This window comes from Watersipora subatra, chromosome 9, assembly GCF_963576615.1.
Source record: "Watersipora subatra chromosome 9, tzWatSuba1.1, whole genome shotgun sequence".
Classification (NCBI taxonomy): Eukaryota; Metazoa; Bryozoa; class Gymnolaemata; order Cheilostomatida; family Watersiporidae; genus Watersipora; species Watersipora subatra.
Genome location: NC_088716.1, coordinates 5,245,267 through 5,264,356, shown reverse-complemented (window position 1 = coordinate 5,264,356; position 19,090 = coordinate 5,245,267). Strand labels below are relative to the sequence as shown.

At 35.8% G+C, this 19,090-nt stretch overlaps 2 protein-coding genes and 1 long non-coding RNA gene across 3 annotated transcripts; 1 reads left to right on the top strand and 2 right to left on the bottom strand.

Moving 5' to 3' along the window:
* Nucleotides 1-2,952: 2,952 nt before the first annotated feature.
* Nucleotides 2,953-6,153, bottom strand: LOC137404205 (uncharacterized). The gene is made up of 7 exons (XM_068090365.1): nt 6,094-6,153; nt 5,720-5,893; nt 5,085-5,472; nt 4,553-4,814; nt 4,107-4,303; nt 3,635-3,724; nt 2,953-3,517 (listed from the first exon to the last, which is right to left on the bottom strand). The coding sequence occupies exons 2-7, from the start codon at nt 5,804-5,806 to the stop codon at nt 3,216-3,218; spliced, it is 1,326 nt and encodes a 441-aa protein (XP_067946466.1). The 5' UTR covers nt 5,807-5,893; nt 6,094-6,153; the 3' UTR covers nt 2,953-3,215.
* Nucleotides 6,154-6,159: 6 nt separating this feature from the next.
* LOC137404204 (uncharacterized) lies at nt 6,160-6,864 on the bottom strand. The gene is made up of 3 exons (XR_010979657.1): nt 6,719-6,864; nt 6,360-6,399; nt 6,160-6,251 (listed from the first exon to the last, which is right to left on the bottom strand). It is a non-coding gene; the product is annotated as an uncharacterized lncRNA (long non-coding RNA).
* A 4,030-nt stretch (nt 6,865-10,894) lies between these two features.
* LOC137404258 (uncharacterized) lies at nt 10,895-16,567 on the top strand. The gene is made up of 7 exons (XM_068090435.1): nt 10,895-11,176; nt 11,547-11,637; nt 12,379-12,498; nt 14,364-14,469; nt 14,797-14,885; nt 15,580-15,822; nt 16,128-16,567. Exons 3-7 carry the CDS (start codon nt 12,394-12,396, stop codon nt 16,149-16,151), a joined length of 567 nt encoding a protein of 188 aa, XP_067946536.1. The 5' UTR covers nt 10,895-11,176; nt 11,547-11,637; nt 12,379-12,393; the 3' UTR covers nt 16,152-16,567.
* The last annotated feature ends 2,523 nt before the right edge of the window (nt 16,568-19,090 follow it).

Here is a 19,090-nt window from a genome sequence, read left to right as displayed (position 1 = left end):
TGAGTCTACGGAGATTCGTTGAGGAAACGAGCAAAGTGATGGGTGCGACAAATTTCATTTTTCGCTTTTCATTCCTCACCATCCACTTTGAGGAAAATTCTAAAGTAATATTTTGTCGAAACAATTATTAATAGCAAAAAGCTGTTTACATAATGCCCCACTTGATTATTGGGAAATATTTTTGTATTTTTCACGGTAGCCTTCATAAAAGCACTGAGACTGGAGTAGGTCTATTAGACTTTGAGCTTTCGGAGAGCCATTTGTGGTTATCAGTAAAATGTGTCTACCAATTGGTAAATTGACTATAATTACATGCGTAATCAGACCTATTAAAAATAAAATTCAAGTAAAGCATAAATAGGCTACTTAGTTTTTGTGTAACCTGTAAAATTTAAACCTTTGCTCGAACTTCAAGGTGCTGGGTTAGCCTCTCAAACAAAACGGTGCAGCATTGGCATGCACAACTGATGTCACAACTTTCAAAGTTATTTTATTCAATTAAAAATCCTATTCATAAGTCTTCATTCAAAGGATTATTTTAATTGTCCTAAGCTAAGGTAGAGCTCTATACCTCCATCTCTTCTATTATACTAGCCATATTGAGTGGCAACAAAATTTAGAGTGAGTAATAGGATTATCATTATGGCTAACCTGGCACCACATTTAAAGTGAGTTATTTATGAGTTATTCGCGTTGTCGGGTATTCGAGAACTTCTGAGACATAACTTTATTTGAAGCCAAGGTTGGAGTTATTGACGAAGCTTTCTTAAAGGCGAGAGACATGGAAAGTATTTCGGCACGGTTTTGCTGAATAAATGGTCCACAAAACACTTAGCCTGTATTAACCAACTAATAATTTGTTTATGGCCTAGCTAGGTTAACAATAGATATAATAATAACAGTTGAGAGAAATTATAAACTCTCCAATGGCTGTAGTTTAAGTGACATAAACTGTTGGCAGTTGGCTGTAGTGGCATTCCATTGGGTGGGTGGTTGATAATGGAATGCCACTACCACCAAGTGCCAACAGTTTATGTCACTTAAAGTTAAACTACAATGACTTAGCCTGGGTAGGCTCTTCTGTTGAAGAGCCTACCCAGGCTAACAATGACTGGGAAACATATTGAATAGGATTTTGAGTTAGCTAAAAAGCCGCTAGTCTGTAAGGCATTGCTTTGCTGGAAAAGATATTTTCAACCAAATAGTAGTTGATGAATGTCATCCAAAAACGACTTAAATTTAAATAATCAAGATTGGAATACATCAGTGATAAATATAATTATAACCAGTGTTAGAAACAGATTTACTTTTTTGGGGAAACACTGCGAGGCGGAGGGGTACACGTCCAACACTGTGGGAAAATCCACTTCGACACGCGTACAAAAAAGCTCAAATTACAATTTTTACAAGAATTTTTCAGCAAAATAATGAACTGTACATGTATATCAATAAAAATAGATAGAAAACATCACTGTATGATCCAGATCTCTTTGTCGTAAAATGTTTTGTGAAAGATCTAATAGCAACAAAAAGGAACAACACAAATAACTGATTACAAATCAGGGCCAGGGAATGCACCTATGCCGAGTTTATCTCCTTTGAAAATATCTCGGGGTATTGATGTTGCTGTGTATTGCTGTGTATTGCCTCATGCCTAACCCTGCTGATTAAACTATTAACCACTCAGTCATGACCCTTTCTAAAGGTATATATAAAAGACCATAAAATTATGTTAAACCAAAACAGTTCAATCTTGGTCATAGAATTTCCTTCACTCACAGCAGCCGCTGCTGACATTTTCCATTGCGGACATTTTCTACATAGCTTTGACACAATCGCAATATAGCTAGACCATCGGCTATTTCTTAGATACCTTTTAGGCCATGGGTCATAATACAAAAAGTATCATTCAAATATGGACAAGAAGTCGCCCATGAAAATAGGAATCTAAAGCAGGCTGTGCTGTGAATCAACCATCAGGTCGTAATCGACTACTCTATATGATGGGTTGTTATTAGCACAGCAGTACGGATGATGGAAAAGTCACACAGCTAGGGTGTTAGTAGGATAGGCTATAGTATGAAGCAAACTTGATTTGTTGACAGTGAATACAATAAGTTGCACAGAAGGGGTGGGTGGGGGGGGGAGAAAAATAAAAATGACTCATTTCGAATCGCTTGGTTGTGAAGTGAGAGTGTGTGATTTCACAATGGGCCAGAATGTTCACTAAGTCGGCATAAATACTTGTGACATGGGTATCCCACAGAAAGGGGTCTTACCCATTATCTACGAAATGACCATGCAAATTTTAGCCACACCACAGCCCAATTTAAAGAACCTTTCTTAAAATCTTCAATCCTCTGCTAATATAAAACAACTGCGGCCCGCTACAGCAGAGTAAGTGTACCGAATTTGATTCAGGATGTTTAGAAAAAAAGAGCGCCAAAAGTTTTGTGAACTCAATAGCAAGCTGAAAAGTAAAGGGCAAAATGTATTTTAGAGGGCATTAGGCAACATTGGCTAAGACCTAAGGGAGAAATATGCCTTGCCCTTGCCTTGCCTACTAAACAAAGAGGGTTCCTTTGTTCTCCCACAATGGGAATTTTGGAACTTATTGTGTTCATTGTTAGAAATTCAAATACCCTGTCCTGTTATGAGGTGCACACACTACATTCAGCCTACTTGCACTGCCCAATCATGTACCCTAGATAGTTACTTTTAAAGATGCCTCAAGATTGTTAAAACAGGGTCTGAAAATATGTAGTGTTTGAGCTGGTCTTTTGTTAGATCTTTTGTGGTCAGTATTTTTCGCTTCAACATGTTTCCTCAAGCATGGTGAGAGCGTCTTTCTTTGACAATAAGTATCAGAATGGGGTAGGCATACAAGTTTTCCGTACGTTGAACTGAACCTTTCAACATAGAAACATGAAAATCTCTGGGAAGTAAAGTGAATGACAAGGTCAATATAATATATTTCAAGCTGAACCAAAACCTAGACAATACTCTCATGCCCACTAGGTAAAATAAAAATATAAAGCTACGACATCTGGCTTTAAAACAGTAGGCCTCCCTACCAGAATCGACGGAAATTAATTACAAAAGATTTTTATAACACTAATCAAAATGTATAAAAACTTAAAAGCATTCAACAAGACAATTTACCACAGCTCAAAGTATTATCCGTCTCTACAGGAAAAGGGGCGCTCAAAACCGGATCATACGGTATCAACAAATTCAGGATCAGAAAAATACCTTGGCTGAATATAACAAGCGGGTTGAAATGGCGGCAGTTTATATACATATAATGGATGGTGGTGGGGTAGACTAGATACCAGCCGCCAAACAAAATTTCCGGTACATTGCAATTTGTGAGCGAAGAGCCGAGCTTCAAACCATTCTGCTTTATATTCTTCTAGTAGAAAGGCTGTAATATAGTCATTGTTAGCCACTATTTGCAGAATTACTCCATAGGTATCGCTAGCTAGACGAAAGGCGTCCCCAATGCTATATCTAAAACCTACAAAGCAAGACAGTGTAGAATAATCTTTGTGTTTTGAAGATTTGTTTATAAATAAGTGATTGAATAACAATAACAGTTCAATAGAGCTTACTTACAGCGTATCCCATTACTTACCAGATATTGTGATGGTGTTGCAGCATTGTGTGCAATCTCCCAAACTCTCCTGGATGTGCTCAGGTGGTTCAGGACTGTCTTCAGCGGTGCCTATCAAGAAAAAATTATCTTACTCAAAGCCTGTTCGATAAGTTAGAGCAGAAATTAGCCATAGCATTTAACAACAGCTATCTGTCTCAGGTGACAAAAACCAAGTGGATGATTCCTCAGAACACGTTACTGTAAAGCAGCGATTTCAAAACTCGATGCATGAGAACTATCAGGAAAGCCTATGACTACTGCACATGGTGACCGAAAAGCCAGTACTCCGATAGAGGAGTACTCTGATAACAAAATGACTCCAAAGTCTTCAGACAATACCTCAAAAGAGTACCCCAATTTCTAGAAATGTTCAGTAAACTAACATATTTCCATGCACGCACCAACTCCGTTACTCGAACACTATTGAGATATCAGCCACTGCAATACTTACGTGCGCCCTTGGTTTTGGCATTGTTGTGATGCAATACGCCATGCACATTGGCATCTGCCCAATCATGGCAAAACTCGAGTTGGTGTCTGTTACTTAGACTTAGCGGCACATTCTTAAAGTTTCTCATGCGTAATGATTTGAAGAACGCATGTTTAGCCTCCATCCTTAAGCACCAGGTTCCTCTTGGAAGACCAAATCTGGTAAACAGTTACATAAAGTTACATGAAGTTTAAAGTTTTTATGTGACAACTGATAATTACATAGTAAAATAATGCTTGAGATTGAGACATACTTTTAAAAAAAACATCACTGTAAAGTGGGATGCTGAACCAACCGACATACCGCAGCCAGCGGACCGCTTGCCATTAAATTGGAATGACATGAATCATGCTATATATATTTATACTGGCCTGATAAAATTATAGAGTTTTTGCCTGAGAACTCACTTCACTATGTAGTAGGGGATGTGTACCAAGTAATGCATCTTGGGAGTAATGGTGTGAGCTCCATATACGGTCACCCAGGTTTCTAGGTATAATTTTATTAGCGTTGCGGCGGTTGTAATCTGGTCTTTGTTGAACGAATATGCCAACAGAACGGAGGTAATTTCAACCATCATCAACAGCAGTCTGTATTCTGGAATCTCTTCAATATTGTGGCCAGCCAGTATTAAAGGTAGAAGAAAGCCCAAACAGATAGTTTGAGTTGCTGAAAAAAGAGTTATAGATTAGATCTACAAAAAGCATAAGTTGCGTGAAAAGGAAAAATATATCAAAATTTGAAAAACTATTTTACCTTATTTCTTACACGAAGCAACAAACATAATAGGACTTTAAAAAAATGCTAAAATATTGTAGTGGTTTAGATTGGGAAAGTCGCTCCACAAATCACCAGTTTAGAATTTAGATCATTAGCATTCCTCATTGACTGTCGAAATCAAACAAAAACGTATTCAACTGCAGTAGGCTGAATACGAACCAGATTGACCAATTTTTCCGGTGTCTAGTCCATTGAAGCAAGATCTTTCCAAGCTACTGGGTGCATTTTTCTTGTCGTCTCCTCTGTATGGAAAGTTTTTGATGTGTTCATTCAATGACGATATAGAAATTATTCGGTTTTCCAGTAGCCTAGATACGAACCCCTTTATGGCATAAGGAAGAGTTCCTTCGCACACAATATGCATAATGTCAACAGGAATGCATTGGCAAACATCAAATCCATCGATCTTATCTAATATGGATAGCGAGTTGATTCCGTATCGCTTTGAGTATTCTACACGCTGCCGAGCAGGCATCTCTGGACCGAGAAGGAGACAGTGGCGACGGTGACTCTCTATGTCTCTCAGTCTAAACTCCGTGTGGTTAAACTGTAGCATGTTTAAAAGCAATAGAAAGCAATACAAAGTTTCGCATCACACTGACGAAAAGAACTAGAAATTCAGAAACTTAGCAACCACACACTAGTAGCGACGTGCGACAGCATTAACATAATCCCTGATTCAGCGCACGGAATAGCTTCTATTCAAGATAAAAGTCTTATGATAAGTGCATAACTAAAAAAGTTAACACAACAAGCACACTTCTGCAATAAACTGTATACCATAACACACAAACCTGTTGGATAATCTCTTGTGAGCTACCATAACACGTCCGACATTTCATGGCTGCCCCTCCCACTCCTTCTTTAAACCCTGCTACCATATTGGCTGCTGGAGTGTCGCCAATAAAAAAAAGCAAAGATCCTTTATAGATGTCCTTTCCGTCCCGATTCACAACTTCAATACCATCCTGAATAAAAGACATAGAATCTTTACTGTTTTATCCTTTTCAAACAATGGAATAAAATACATTTTCGATCATAGACTTTTCATAAAGAAACTCTTTCACTAGCCAGAAAAGAGGTCAAATAACTTGAAGTTTAGATTCATTGCCAGGCTCTAGCTCCGGTTTTCAAAGCTAACCTATTACTATAAGAATATTATGATTACCTTCTTGAGTACATTAATTTCCTCGGCAAACTTTAGAAGGATAGCTTGGACTCCATATTCCTTAACGTCTGCAGAGTATGCCACAGCAAACAGGTGTATGAATTTCAATTGGGATCTGTGCTGAGGCGGGACATTCAGTAACGTCCAATAGAAAAGAGCTAACCATGAAAAACACAACAGTGTGAGATATGCTGTTTAAAAAAAAACAAATATTGTAAAACCACGAAATTCTGTTCCTGAAAACATGCAGCAAAATTCCACTTTACCTATCTTGTGCTTTTTTCTTTTGGAGCCAATTGGATTCACCTAGGAAAATATGACGATTATCAAAAGAATATGACCTCAAACCAACGCATGTGATAAGGATCAACAAAAATGAAAACTATTGAGTATTTGAAAAGCCATGTACGACGGTCAGTGATGGGACCTGAACATCTGCATGTTGACACAACCGAAACATAAATGGTAAATTTATTTATAGGCCTACGCAGAATTATGCCCAATTCTTCTGTGTTAGATGAGCACTTAAATTTGAGAAGGCAGTAGTCGCCAATAAGTTTTGTGTAGCATAGTTGAAGGGCTTTATGATCCTTAAATCAACACACTTTTATTTGAGCTGACATACCACTTCAATATCATCATAATAGGCTGCTACCATTATCTTTTGCCCGTCAGCAAAAAAGTCAGAATTCTGTGCATAATCAGCATCTATGCAGTCTTTGATTGCCCCATCTGGAGAGAATATTGGAAACTGTACTACATTCCGGATTTCTGGACTATCTAACATTATCTGCAAACAGATGAATGAATACATGAGAACATAGACTAAAGCTTTTTTGCATAATTTTGAAAGCAAAATGTTGGTTGTACTTTTAGCATTTAGTTAGGTTCCATGAGGTGATGATAGTTGGTCGACAATGTTGTGTTTCTAGTCAAAGATGACTCAATTTCCTCATGGAACCCTATTGTGTGATGTTTATATTTGTCTGATAAATTAGAGCAACTCTTCAGGGTGACAAGTGCTTTATTGTTCATTGCTATATTGTTGATGGGAACAGCTAAGGCGCTCTTTGTTTACATAATCATTAGCAAATTAGGTTTACAAATGGTCTGAAATAAAGATATGTTCAGTACAATGGGAACATGGCCAAGCCAATTAGCAAAATAAGTCACTATAAATAAACTCACTAACTGTAGACCAACTATCAACCTAGGGAACCTAACTTGTTACACTAACTTAGCTGTGTCACTGAAAAAAATTTAAAGAGCTAATCCTGAAAAAATTACTTGTCCATAGCCAGTTCACTAACGGTAATTAGCAGGAATCAATTCTTATTGAAATCGCAGAACTATGACAAGCGCAGCACATTTGACAACCTTTTTCATATATTTTCTCTCAGAAGTTATCTTGCATGTTTGCAGTTATTAAGCGCACAAGTATTTACCTAGAGAGTTGATAGTACGGATACATAGTAAAATGGTCTTCTAGCGGTGTTGTTGTAGCGAATTGGAGTCGATTCCTACAAGCCACAACACGACATTTAGGTTAGGATACAATTAATTGGTTGGTGTACACTTTAAGGAAAATTCAAACGAAAGAGGCTTATTTCCAAACAGGCTTTTATCATATCTTTATTTCTCTAAACACCCCAATGGTTCCAAGGCAAGTGATCTAATGTGAATATTGTCAATTGACTGCAATTCAGGGGCGTATTTGACAGGGCACGAGTTACGAGTTTTCGTGAGTGAAAATTTCACTAGTGGGTCAAATAACCAAAACTCATTAGTGAGATCATGTATTATTGCATAACATAACAGTACCTCTTTGTATTGCCTTAACATGATTAAATCTAGTAAAGATCACAAAGGAGATTATGAGATAACATGTTGCTGTCATTGAGCCAATCGACATTAGTTAGTTTTGTTTAAATCTCTAGCGCCATCATAATACACTGACATATAGATATATAGTATATAGGTATTGGGAGCTAAAATAATATAAAATCGTCAAAAGTTAAAAGCGAGTACATATACAACTACAAATCTGTTTTGTATGGTTAAAAACTTGATATAAAATCTAGTTTTTGACCATACGAAATACATTTGTAGTTTTATACGTACTCGCTTTTAACTTTTGACTGTTTTATATTATATATTATGTTCGAATTTTGGTTATTTGTGGACTCAGTAGAATCTTGCAAAACGCTCTGAAATGCTGTAAATGTTCACCATTTTAGAAAAAAATTTTCCGGGTGTGACCCCCGGACCCCCCACTGGAAGGGCGCTCGGGCGCCCCTCCCGGACCCTCTCCGCCAGCGCGCTCCCTCAGCCGCTGCGCGGCCTCAATCATTCAGGATAACTAGTGGGTCAAATATATTTTTTAATATGCCCCAGGACTGCATTGACTTTTTATATTACATATTTGCTATCACTCCGTGACAGGGGCTATATTCAGCAATTTTCAACACACTAGTTTGAAAAGATTGATCAAGAATGAGCCCTTATTCTCACTATTTTGCCATAATTAATATATATTATGGCATAAATATCATGCTAATTTTTAAATTCACTGCATAGATAACCCTTTATTACTATGATTATGATTCACAGTCACAGCATTGTTCTTTTGTTTACATTACAATTATCACACTAGAGATTTCAACACGAAAACTCGTAACTCATGGATGCTAATATACGTCCATGGACTCTGTGACACTAAAGCATTAACCCTCTCACCCCTGATGCCAACTATTTCGGGAGAAGTTGTTCACACTTGGGCCTGAAGCCAACACTTTCGGGACACTTTCTGAGTAACTTTATTGATACTCCTTTTGTGTTTATCGTTTTTTTATAGCTTTATTTCGAAAGATAACAGTCTGAGGATTGTTTTGATACCAGAAATGTGGTTGGATAAAAGCATTTTACTAGGCAAATCCTGTGATAGATTTCAAACTTCAACTCTGGAGGTCGCCATATTGAATGCGTTTGCCGAAAGACAACGGCTAAATCTTACAATCTAACGTAATAATTAGTTCAGGTGAAGAATTTAGCAGTGACAGTGATCTACAACAACACTATGACCGTTTATTAGTAGCACAAAGTGGGTTTCAATTGCACAACATCAAAATTACTAAATAGTTATAACTTTTAAATTTTTCGAATAAAAAAATTTTATTTGACAAATCTTTTCACAATTTTAGTTGATAAAAACGATACATTATATTAGTTTTGTACTCCAGTTGTTTGCATCTCGTGTTTATTATCATAACTGCAATAAATGTTGTCCTTATAGAATGTAAATATGATATATAGACCTTATATACCAATTGATTGAACAATGGAACGGAAACTACATTATGCCATAATATTGCGTATAGGCTCATAATTTCAGTTCTATTGGTTAGAACTCCAAATTTTTTTTTGCAACTTGATGATAACACCTTTTCTTGTTATCCTAATATGTTACTGAAGTGTTATCAACCAAAAAGCTGACTTGTAGTAGCAGCCAAACTTAGACTTTTCGAGTTCCAAAAAATGTATTGATTTGAATCTTATCAATAACATCCTATATAGATTAACCTAATGTGTATATGTTAGTATCAAAATGTAGCTAAGAATGTTACCAACAAGTTACAAAAAACTATTTTCATTTATCTTGAACGCAGCTTTATTTATGCTCAATCTAACACACCTCACTTTATTAAATATTGAGTGTGAAAAATTAATTAGGCCAGGGGGGCACTCAACTGGAAAATAATTAGGGCTGAAAGGGTTAACTAAAATGAAACACTGAGTGATCGTAATCTTTTAAAAACTCCCAAGAGTTAACGCAAGAAGAATTATAGGCCTATATTATACTCTTTAGTTTAAAAATATTAAGGATTTGATCAGCATCTTTTCCGAATTTGCTTTGTATTCTTAGATTATAGGCAGCAAACAGCTAGATAATTTTTTTGATTCAGTGTGTCAACTAAAATTTGACTTTTTTTAGTACAAACACATTAAGAACTCACAATTAGGTTGAACTTCTCTTTAAAGTATCGCATTCTAGTGTGTTGAGTGGCTAGACGCGTGAATCCATGACAGGGGAATAAACCGCCAACATCTATTCCATGTTCTTTTTGCACTGTATCCGTTAACAATCGTTTCTGTTCATTCAACAGCTCAGTGACAGTGGAACCAATCTTTTCAATGTGTACATTGGGAATATTACTTGTTGCAAGACTTAGCATAAATTTGGCACAGTTCTTCTCCAGTGAAGGAGGTCTAACAGTTTGCTCATCTGAAACAATTAACAAGAATAAGATTGCGTTTTATTGTTGACTGGCATGTCCATTTTGCCATCTTTGCCATTTTGCCAACTTACATCATATCCGTTATCCATCAAGGGTTATTTCGTGTATGTAGAAATTTTCTAAGCATTTGACCCTCTCAGGGAGGGAGAGAGATACCTAATGCTTGTTAAATACCTGTCGGAGTTGTCTACTCTGTCATTTATTTTCATGCATTCACTATGAATGTTAATATGGGCTATTGAGTGATATTTTCATATTTATTATGAGAAGTGTAATAAGTGATCCAGAAAATGTAAGCCCTTCCGTTGATATTTATGCAACTGAAACTGAAATGATTGAGCTTCTAATTGTTGTTTGGGGAGGCATAGCTTCATTTCAGCTTTATATTAGGAATGAAGGGTTAGCTTTATTTTTTTACTATCATAGTAAACGCTATGAGCCAGTGTAATCTAGCGTTGATTTGCATAACCACCATTGCAAGAGTCCAAAGCTGGGTAAACTTTAAATTTGTTTCAAGATGATTGGAAAATATTCTGTCTGATGGACTAGAACTGAGCAACTCTCTCTGGTTTTCATGCTAGCTAATCTATACACATATGATATTTTTATACTCCCTTTTTAGTTTTGTAATCATACTATTTTTTTGCGCATCTATAGTTTATCAGGATCTACATTCTTTGCTTGTAGAAGGTTTTCAAAAGACAGTTATCTTGCAGCGTAAGAAACAAAAGAAGCTACTATGCGAAAAAACAAAAACTCGATCAAGAACCTGCTGCTTCGGTCACCGGGTTCGTATTTTACTTGTTAATTCTCCTCTTTATTGTTGACGTCATAAAAATAATTTAAAATTTACCGTTTGAGATGAATAGTCAATCAGAATCGCAATTTATATTGACGTCTTAGGTTTTGATGATAAGCATTATAATATTGTATGTTTATGTATGTTATAAGCATTATAATATGTTTTTTATGTATGTTATGCTTTTGATCTTTGTTTGAAGTGAATCATTGTAATCTATTATCCGCACATCCCCCTCCCTTTGCAAGGACAAATAGACATCTCAATGTTTCATAAGATTTCTACTCATATAACTCATAAAAATGCGACAAACACTTTGTCTTCTGTAGCCATAATTTTCATCTTTTAATTTCTTACAGGGATATAGTGGTGAGGGCAGAGGCACTAGTGGTTTCTCCGAGCAAGGAAAAGAGGAATTTGCGGGTTCAAAATCTTGACACAATTCCACAGGTAAGGTAGCATAGTTTACTCAATAAGAGTATCAGGGGCTAGCGGTAGATAAAAATTTGTGATCCTCATTGTCTGCGTTGGAGTTACCCCCACTATAAAATAAGATCGAAGTAGCCGCTTATAGTGGGTGCAACTCCAACGCAGACAATGAGGATCACAAATTTGATCTAGGCTAGTGGTACTAATTTATAACCAACATCTTGTGTTGCTTTCAGTAGATCTCTTAGGTGTGTGCAGCTTGCTTTATTGTGTTTTTAAAATATATGAGGGAGTCTTGATTATGCAACAGCCTTTCGAGCGCCTTTTGTTTCATCCGCTAAATGTTTCAAGTAATTTTTGTTGTGGTATTACCATTCTTGTTATACATCATTGTTGCTAATGATCGGGCTCCACTTTGTCGCCGCCAAAATCGCTTCTAAATTAAAGATTTGCTTATATTTCTAATGGCAGCATTCACTGACAGTCGCGTTTCGAATAATATTATAATGAGGCATGGAGTGTCAGTGTCACGGCTTTTAGGGTTCCACTTCTTTGAAAAGGTGGACATTTTTCTAACAATCTATTATGTAACCAGTTATATACTCCCTGATGGCACGGCTAAACTTGATTATTGTTGAAATTTTTATGGTAACTTTTCACCCTTTATAGCAAGTTGAATAAAATTTGTAGTTTTCGTTGATGATGCCCTAACTTTAACCACAGTAAACTATAAGAACTCTATAATCAGTCTTCATATTGCAGAGTGCGGTAAAGGAGATGCTTCGTCCATCATTGTCTATTAGGAAAGAGGCTTTTAAGAACATGAAAGATGGTTGGAGTGGCATGGTTGTTGAGTGGCCAATTTATGGACAGGAGGCTTTTGTAAGTATTACTCTCCAAAATAACATGAACTTTCAAAATTTTGCCCATTCTCCCAGTATCCTATTTTGAGCCCAGGTCTCACGTAGTGTTTTAGTGGATTGATATTAAAAAGCTACAAGCGAAGTCTTTGCAATACAACCTGCACCGAATACCAATTTGCATGAGCTGAAGATGGCTACCTACTTCCAAAGCACAATTTTAAATAAACTTGACTAGACTCGTCACTCTTTATAGTTTCTCAAAGAATAATGTCTTAGTCTTGGGATTAACTGAAACTTTAAATGTTATATATTATTGGAGACCGAGTTGAACTGAAATTCATTGCAAGGGGAAAATTCCAGTTAGTTTCTCTCTATGGAGGGAATTTATAATATGTGCACAGTAATTTATAGTTTAAACGATGGATGACTTGCCGGATTATGGTCAATTTCGGCAGTTGCCTGTCCTATCTGGCCACTGGATTAAACGATTGCCAAGTTTTTATTTAGCACTATTCTGGCGCAGCATTGAACGTAATCCTACCACTGAGCAGACTTACTGCCTATCTATTAGGAGTTTTCTTCTCCATAATCAGAGGATAACTTTATGGTCTTCTAAAAAATCTTCAGCACTCTACTCCCAAATATGTCTTTGGCATAGACTTTGAACTATGTTTTCACTGAAAATGTATGGCATACCTTCTCTAAGTCAGAATTCCTAGCCTGTTTTCTTAGTAATAAGCAATTTCTGAAAATTTATGAGCAAAAAGTTATGAAGTCTAGATTTGTTGGCTATTTTTTAAAAATAAATATGTTTGGGCCCAAAATCAAAGGAATAAATTTCAAGAAAGAGTAAGGTATTGTTTTACTATTATGTATTCCACTCCAACTTGCCCATGTGCATAAACCATTATTGTTAGTATGTGTTTTCTATAAAATTGTAGTTTGGGCTTGTAACATATTCCTGCTGGTAGGACAGTGTTTAATCTAAGGTGGAATAGGGAGAGGGTTAGCCGGAAAACACGACAGCCTTGCCGTGTTTTCCGGCAAAGAGATAATCCTGCACCTCTAGCATTATACAGGCAAATTATGGCAAATCACAGTCAGGGATGTGATTCATAAGCTAAAAAGTTTATTTTAAGCTATTTTGTATTAGCTCCGAACGCTGGCTTACTGTACGCTATTCATTGCCTTCACCATTTAAGTATACCTTAGGTGGTATTTTTATCTATCCACTTCAGTATATAAACACATTTATTTCATAATTTTATGATTGAAATGCTGCCTCGGGCTTTTGCTCAAAGTACTTTGTCAACGACTTCCGTCAGCAAGCTAAAATGAATTTTGGAAATCACATGCCTGCTAGTTATCCATCGTTTAAACTACACATATAAGACAACTCACATTTCTAGCTTCGATTTCATTCATCTGACCCTATGCGTTTAGGTTTTTACATTGTAATTATTACTATCTAAGTAGGCTTCAGCATAATTGAATTTCTAAAAAAATTTCGGCGTTGTGGTCAGGTCAGATATGTGTTTCTGACTGGACATCTATCTGACCACAGCTTTTAAAAATTCACCACCAAAGTTTTTTGATTATATAAATAATATTGTCAACTCGTATTAAGTTTGTTAAAGGTCTATATCGTTGAGGGCTTAGAATTACTTCATGTAAGAGCAGTAAAGTGGTTCATTGAGGGTCATAACTAGTTTTTATTTACGGGCAAGTCGACTGAATGTCGATATTTCTTGAATTCTATAGATTTGCTACAGGAAGAATATTGAAGATAAATGTTTGTACTTTATTTCTCGCTTGCTAAAATGTCTTCTTCTTTCAAATTAGCGTCGATATTTTGAAGTTGCTTATTTTTTTATTGCTTGTTAGCTTATACCTGAGCTTGAGCTCCTTCTGAATCGGGACTTGGATTTGGACGCGTTGGGAAAGCGAGCAGAGGATTTGTTCATGGCTGCATGTCCAAAAGAGACTAATCGTAAGTGTATTTATTATCTTCAAATTTACGTACTTTCTTTGCAGAACAATATGTTACTTTATGCGCTAGCAACGGCTCAATTATCAAAATAATATCAACCGCCAAAATGATATAAGTCGGAGTCGGGTGCCCATGATTTTAGTCAGTATTACTGGCTTTTTACCTCACGATAATAGTAATCTACGGAGTTTGTCTCACCCTATTTTCCATTCCAATGCTTTACATGTGCAGCAGCTTAAACAAGAACTAGTCTCTATTGTTGGAGGTCTTACCTGGTAGTGTGTAGTCAAAAAAAGTTTAAATATAACAAAAATACTTTGTTTGCAGCGAATGATTATGGATTTGAGAAACTGGTGATCGTGATTGGAAAGCGCCTTGGAGACAAAAAGATGCTGGCCGAAACACCCGAACACAAAGTGAGTGGATTTCTTAGTTCGGTAACTTATTAACGTCATACATTAGGCTGACTATTGGTTCGCAACTCCAACTTAGCGTGTTAGAGGTTATTAGGATGTTTATACAGGAATGTTGTTAACGTCATAAATTAGGCTGACTATTGGTTCACAACTCCAACTCAGCGTGTTAGAGGTTATTAGGATGTTTCTATAGGAATGTTGTTAACGTCATACATTAGCCCGTCTATTGGTTCGCAACTCCAACTTAGCGTGTTAGAGGTTATTAGGATGTTTCTATAGGAATGTTGTTAACGTCATACATTAGCCCGTCTATGGGTTCGCAACTCCAACTTAGCGTGTTAGAGGTTATTAGGATGTTTCTATAGGAATGTTGTTAACGTCATACATTAGCCCGTCTATTGGTTCGCAACTCCAACTTAGCGTGTTAGAGGTTATTAGGATGTTTCTATAGGAATGTTGTTAACGTCATACATTAGCCCGTCTATGGGTTCGCAACTCCAACTCAGCGTGTTAGAGGTTATTAGGATGTTTCTATAGGAATGTTGTTGACGTCATACATTAGCCCGGCTATGGGTTCGCAACTCCAACTCAGCGTGTTAGAGGTTATTAGGATGTTTCTATAGGCATGTTGTTGACGTCATAAATTGGCTGGACTGGTTTCGGCTCCAATCTGACTTACTTTTTACTGTTTTAGGTAAGCCATTCTCTTCCCCACCTCAAATTTGGGAAACTCTGTGTGGATGGGGAAAAGTTAAGCGTTAGTGAGGACCCTCTCGTCCTGCTAAAACTTCTGGCAGTATTTTACATTGGGGACATCGAGTTTGGCGACGCCAAGAAGTTTGGCCAGCTGCTGGAGTTTACCTTCTTGGGCTCCAGCACCGTTAGAAAGGGAAGCAAGTATTTGTCTGTCGACAAATTTATGGAAAAAATGAAGCGGGTGAGTACCTAATGACTCAGCTATGCTAGTTTTATATCTGTCGAAAAACTAAGTAGGATTCGAATGAATTTCTATGGTAGCAATTTATCATATAATTCATGAGAAGAGAACTCCAAAATGTAACTTTTGGCGCAAAAAACGATTTCAACCAGTTGTAAAATCATTGAAACTAAAATTTCCGAGAACACTCATATCCTAAACTCATTGGTCGAGCTTTTTGCCGTCTTCCTAGTCTTATTTTTAACGTTTATTTTTCATGTTGGAATTATCATAAATCATAGAAACATTTTTTTTCTCTTTTGCAGGAAAGCCGAGCCGACGATGAGTAGGCGAAGAAAAGCAAGTGCCGGCAAAGCCTGGAACGCTATAAGTCTAAAACATAACAACAAAATTCATAGAACACAATTCACACGAAATAGTAACCTTTCCAATCCAGTATGCCAAAGTGACACCACTTTTAGAGCGAATTATTTACGTGATTTGGGGTTTGGGCTTACTCAATGGATTTTATGGAATCGTGCTCTCTTTTATATTATTGTAGATAGTTTTTTTTAATTATTATTCTAAATCGATCTTGATCAAACAGATGCTGTGTGTTTTTCGAGTTATTTAGTGCTTTTATTAAATGGTGTGTGTGTTTTTCGAGTTATTTAGTGCTTTTATTAAATGCTGTGTGTGTTTTTCGAGTTATTTAGTGCTTTTATTAAATGTTAATAATAAATTATATATACTCGCTGTTTAAAAATATCCTTGGCTGAAAAAAACGCAGAGCTGTTTGTAAAGTGATTAAACTTGTAAACACTTGCTGCGTTCAAATTTGACCCTAAAATATAATGCGCCAAGCGTGTAAAACCAGGTTGCAATGCTAAATGCACTCAGCGTGTGAAAATCGTCTTCGTATAGAAAACTCAGTCAATGTTTAAAAACTGCAATTTTTAAACGCTAAGTGCGTACATATTTTGGTTTTATGATTAATGCACAGTGTGAATAGAAATTGCCTTGAAAAATGACCATCAGCAGTGCGTTAATTTTTAGTTGCACATCGCATAAAACGATGAATAGAAGTGTGTTTTTATTGAATGAATAGCGCATGGACATTGCATAATTTTCGAGTGTGTAGTTTTTCAGGTGCATTGAAAAATGACCATCTGAGGTGATTGAATACTGCATAGATTTTTTTTACAGTGCATAAATTGACTATAGACAGGATGTAAACGCTCTTCCTTTGTTTAAAAACATGTTGCTGCAAGTAATTTTACTTCTTTCAGGATAGAGCGTGTTACATATTATTAACCCTTTCTGAGCATCTATACTCTATAACAACCCTGATATTGTCTTACCGTGATGGACCTTTTTATAATTTATACACTATTTAAATATTTATGTATTATTAATCTTTATTCTCTAAATTTACTGAATTGTAACTCACTGTTTGTTAACCTCAAGGCTAATATCTAAACTGTGCTTGTGATGAATATGGGATCATAACCCAAATCTTATTGAGCATAAAAAGACAGTCTTTGCTGCAAGCTGTAGGAAACATAATGCATCAGTTCAATGAGGTTTTCTACATTGCTGTCAAATGTACTTGTAAGAGTGAAAATCTATTCAAATTTAGCATATTGATAAGCAATTCAACAAGATGCAATCAGATTATAAGATTTTTAGATGTTATCTGTAAGCAAAATTATCGGGTTTCACAATTTACAGTTTTAGAATTTTCGGAGACCAATTGTAGCAGCTTATTTCTGGTAATGTTCAAAGAACTAGTTATGCTACAAAATAGCTCTTTATTTTCAGCACTCTGAGTTTGAGATATAACCTCAGTCGCAACAGGGTTAAATGTTTGCTTAGTGGTATTAATCATTTTTATCAAGTTTTATGTGCCTAATGCTATATATCTTATATATGTACATGTAAAACATATCACTTGTTTTTGTTTTTTGACATTTTTTTAAACGCAAGAAAAAAATTTTGGACCAATCACGGAAATGGTAAAGAAGTTTTTCCTCTAAATAAAATACATAAATGTAAAAAGGTGTTGTGTGGTTATATATGTCATACACAGTATATTACTAGTAGTATGATAGCAATACAAATCTATTAAATGAAGGATTATTGTCAATAAGAGTTGAACTTATTTAAAACAAAAGACATGATAAAACTATAACTGAAGTTAGTTTTTTGTTTAATTAAACCGTTCAGCATTGTTGAGAGTTTTGCATTCACTCATTTAATCGCCCGCCAGTATTTATTGTTCTTAATTTGAAATTAATAATGAAAACTGCTAAAACTTGTTAAAAATCATATCCACAACTGACCAGGCAAAACAGAGGATTCAATGACATTTCCAGTTAGGAAATCTTTAAAAGCTCATCAAAGCAGTAACTGACATGCGAAAGTACAAAAGAAGACTTTGTTTCTCTCACACTCCTTTAAAACTCATTGTGTTTGTAATAATAAGTAAAAGGAAAAAGAGTATTTTAATGATATAAAGTAGTCACCACCAGATGTTAGGCTTGTATGATAACATAGTTTAATTAGGTCCTCTAACAGGTCTGTAACCTTGGGGATTTTAAAAATGAGTTATTGGTATAAAGGATATGAGGTTAGCCACTATAATATGACAGATGCAATTGTTCAGGTAAATCTACCTAAACCAAGGTTTTATCTTTAGAATACCAGATTAATTGTGTTTGTTTAAACTGCATCCTATAGGAAGCAGCGTTACAAGTCTACCTGATTTTTTAAACAAAAATTAACACGTACTAGAAATTCTACAGTCATACAGCCCACGACCGAAGTAATAATGGAAAAAAGAAAGGGTACTGTTGGTTGTTGAACAAGTAGTTCTCAGCAGGAATTGACAGAGTATTAAGTAAATGAGACTTAGACCTGTAGACTGTAAAGCTGTAGACCTAAACTACTGTACGTAATTTAACTAACAACAGCAATAATGAAATATGTTTATTATATCTCTGAAATGCAATATTAAAAGTAAAATATATTGTAATATACAGTTTGAAAGTTGGTTGTGTTGAATGCAGAACTGTTTTTACAGCAATATGTAACAGAAATAAATATTAATAAAATAAATATTTAACTATCTCAAACTTATGTTTTACAATAATAAAATAAATATTAATCCAAGCTGTAGTCCTAACCTACTGTATGTAATTTAACTAACAACAACAATGCCAACAATAAAGAAATATGTTTATTATATCTCTGAAATGCAATATTAAAAGTTAAACGGCAAGCTGATGTG

Bases quoted from the DNA above. Each gene is read 5' to 3' on its own strand.
- LOC137404205 (XM_068090365.1), bottom strand. From the start codon at position 5,806: ATGGTAGCAGGGTTTAAAGAAGGAGTGGGAGGGGCAGCCATGAAATGT. The intron at 4,815-5,084 runs GTTCGTATTCAG...CTCTTTTTTCAG, and splicing joins CGGAAAAATTGGTCAATCTG to CAACTCAAACTATCTGTTTG. The intron at 3,518-3,634 runs GTAAGTAATGGG...CTTGCTTTGTAG, and splicing joins CAACACCATCACAATATCTG to GTTTTAGATATAGCATTGGG.
- LOC137404258 (XM_068090435.1), top strand. From the start codon at position 12,394: ATGCTTCGTCCATCATTGTCTATTAGGAAAGAGGCTTTTAAGAACATG. The intron at 12,499-14,363 runs GTAAGTATTACT...ATTGCTTGTTAG, and splicing joins TTTATGGACAGGAGGCTTTT to CTTATACCTGAGCTTGAGCT. The intron at 14,886-15,579 runs GTGAGTGGATTT...TTACTGTTTTAG, and splicing joins CCGAAACACCCGAACACAAA to GTAAGCCATTCTCTTCCCCA.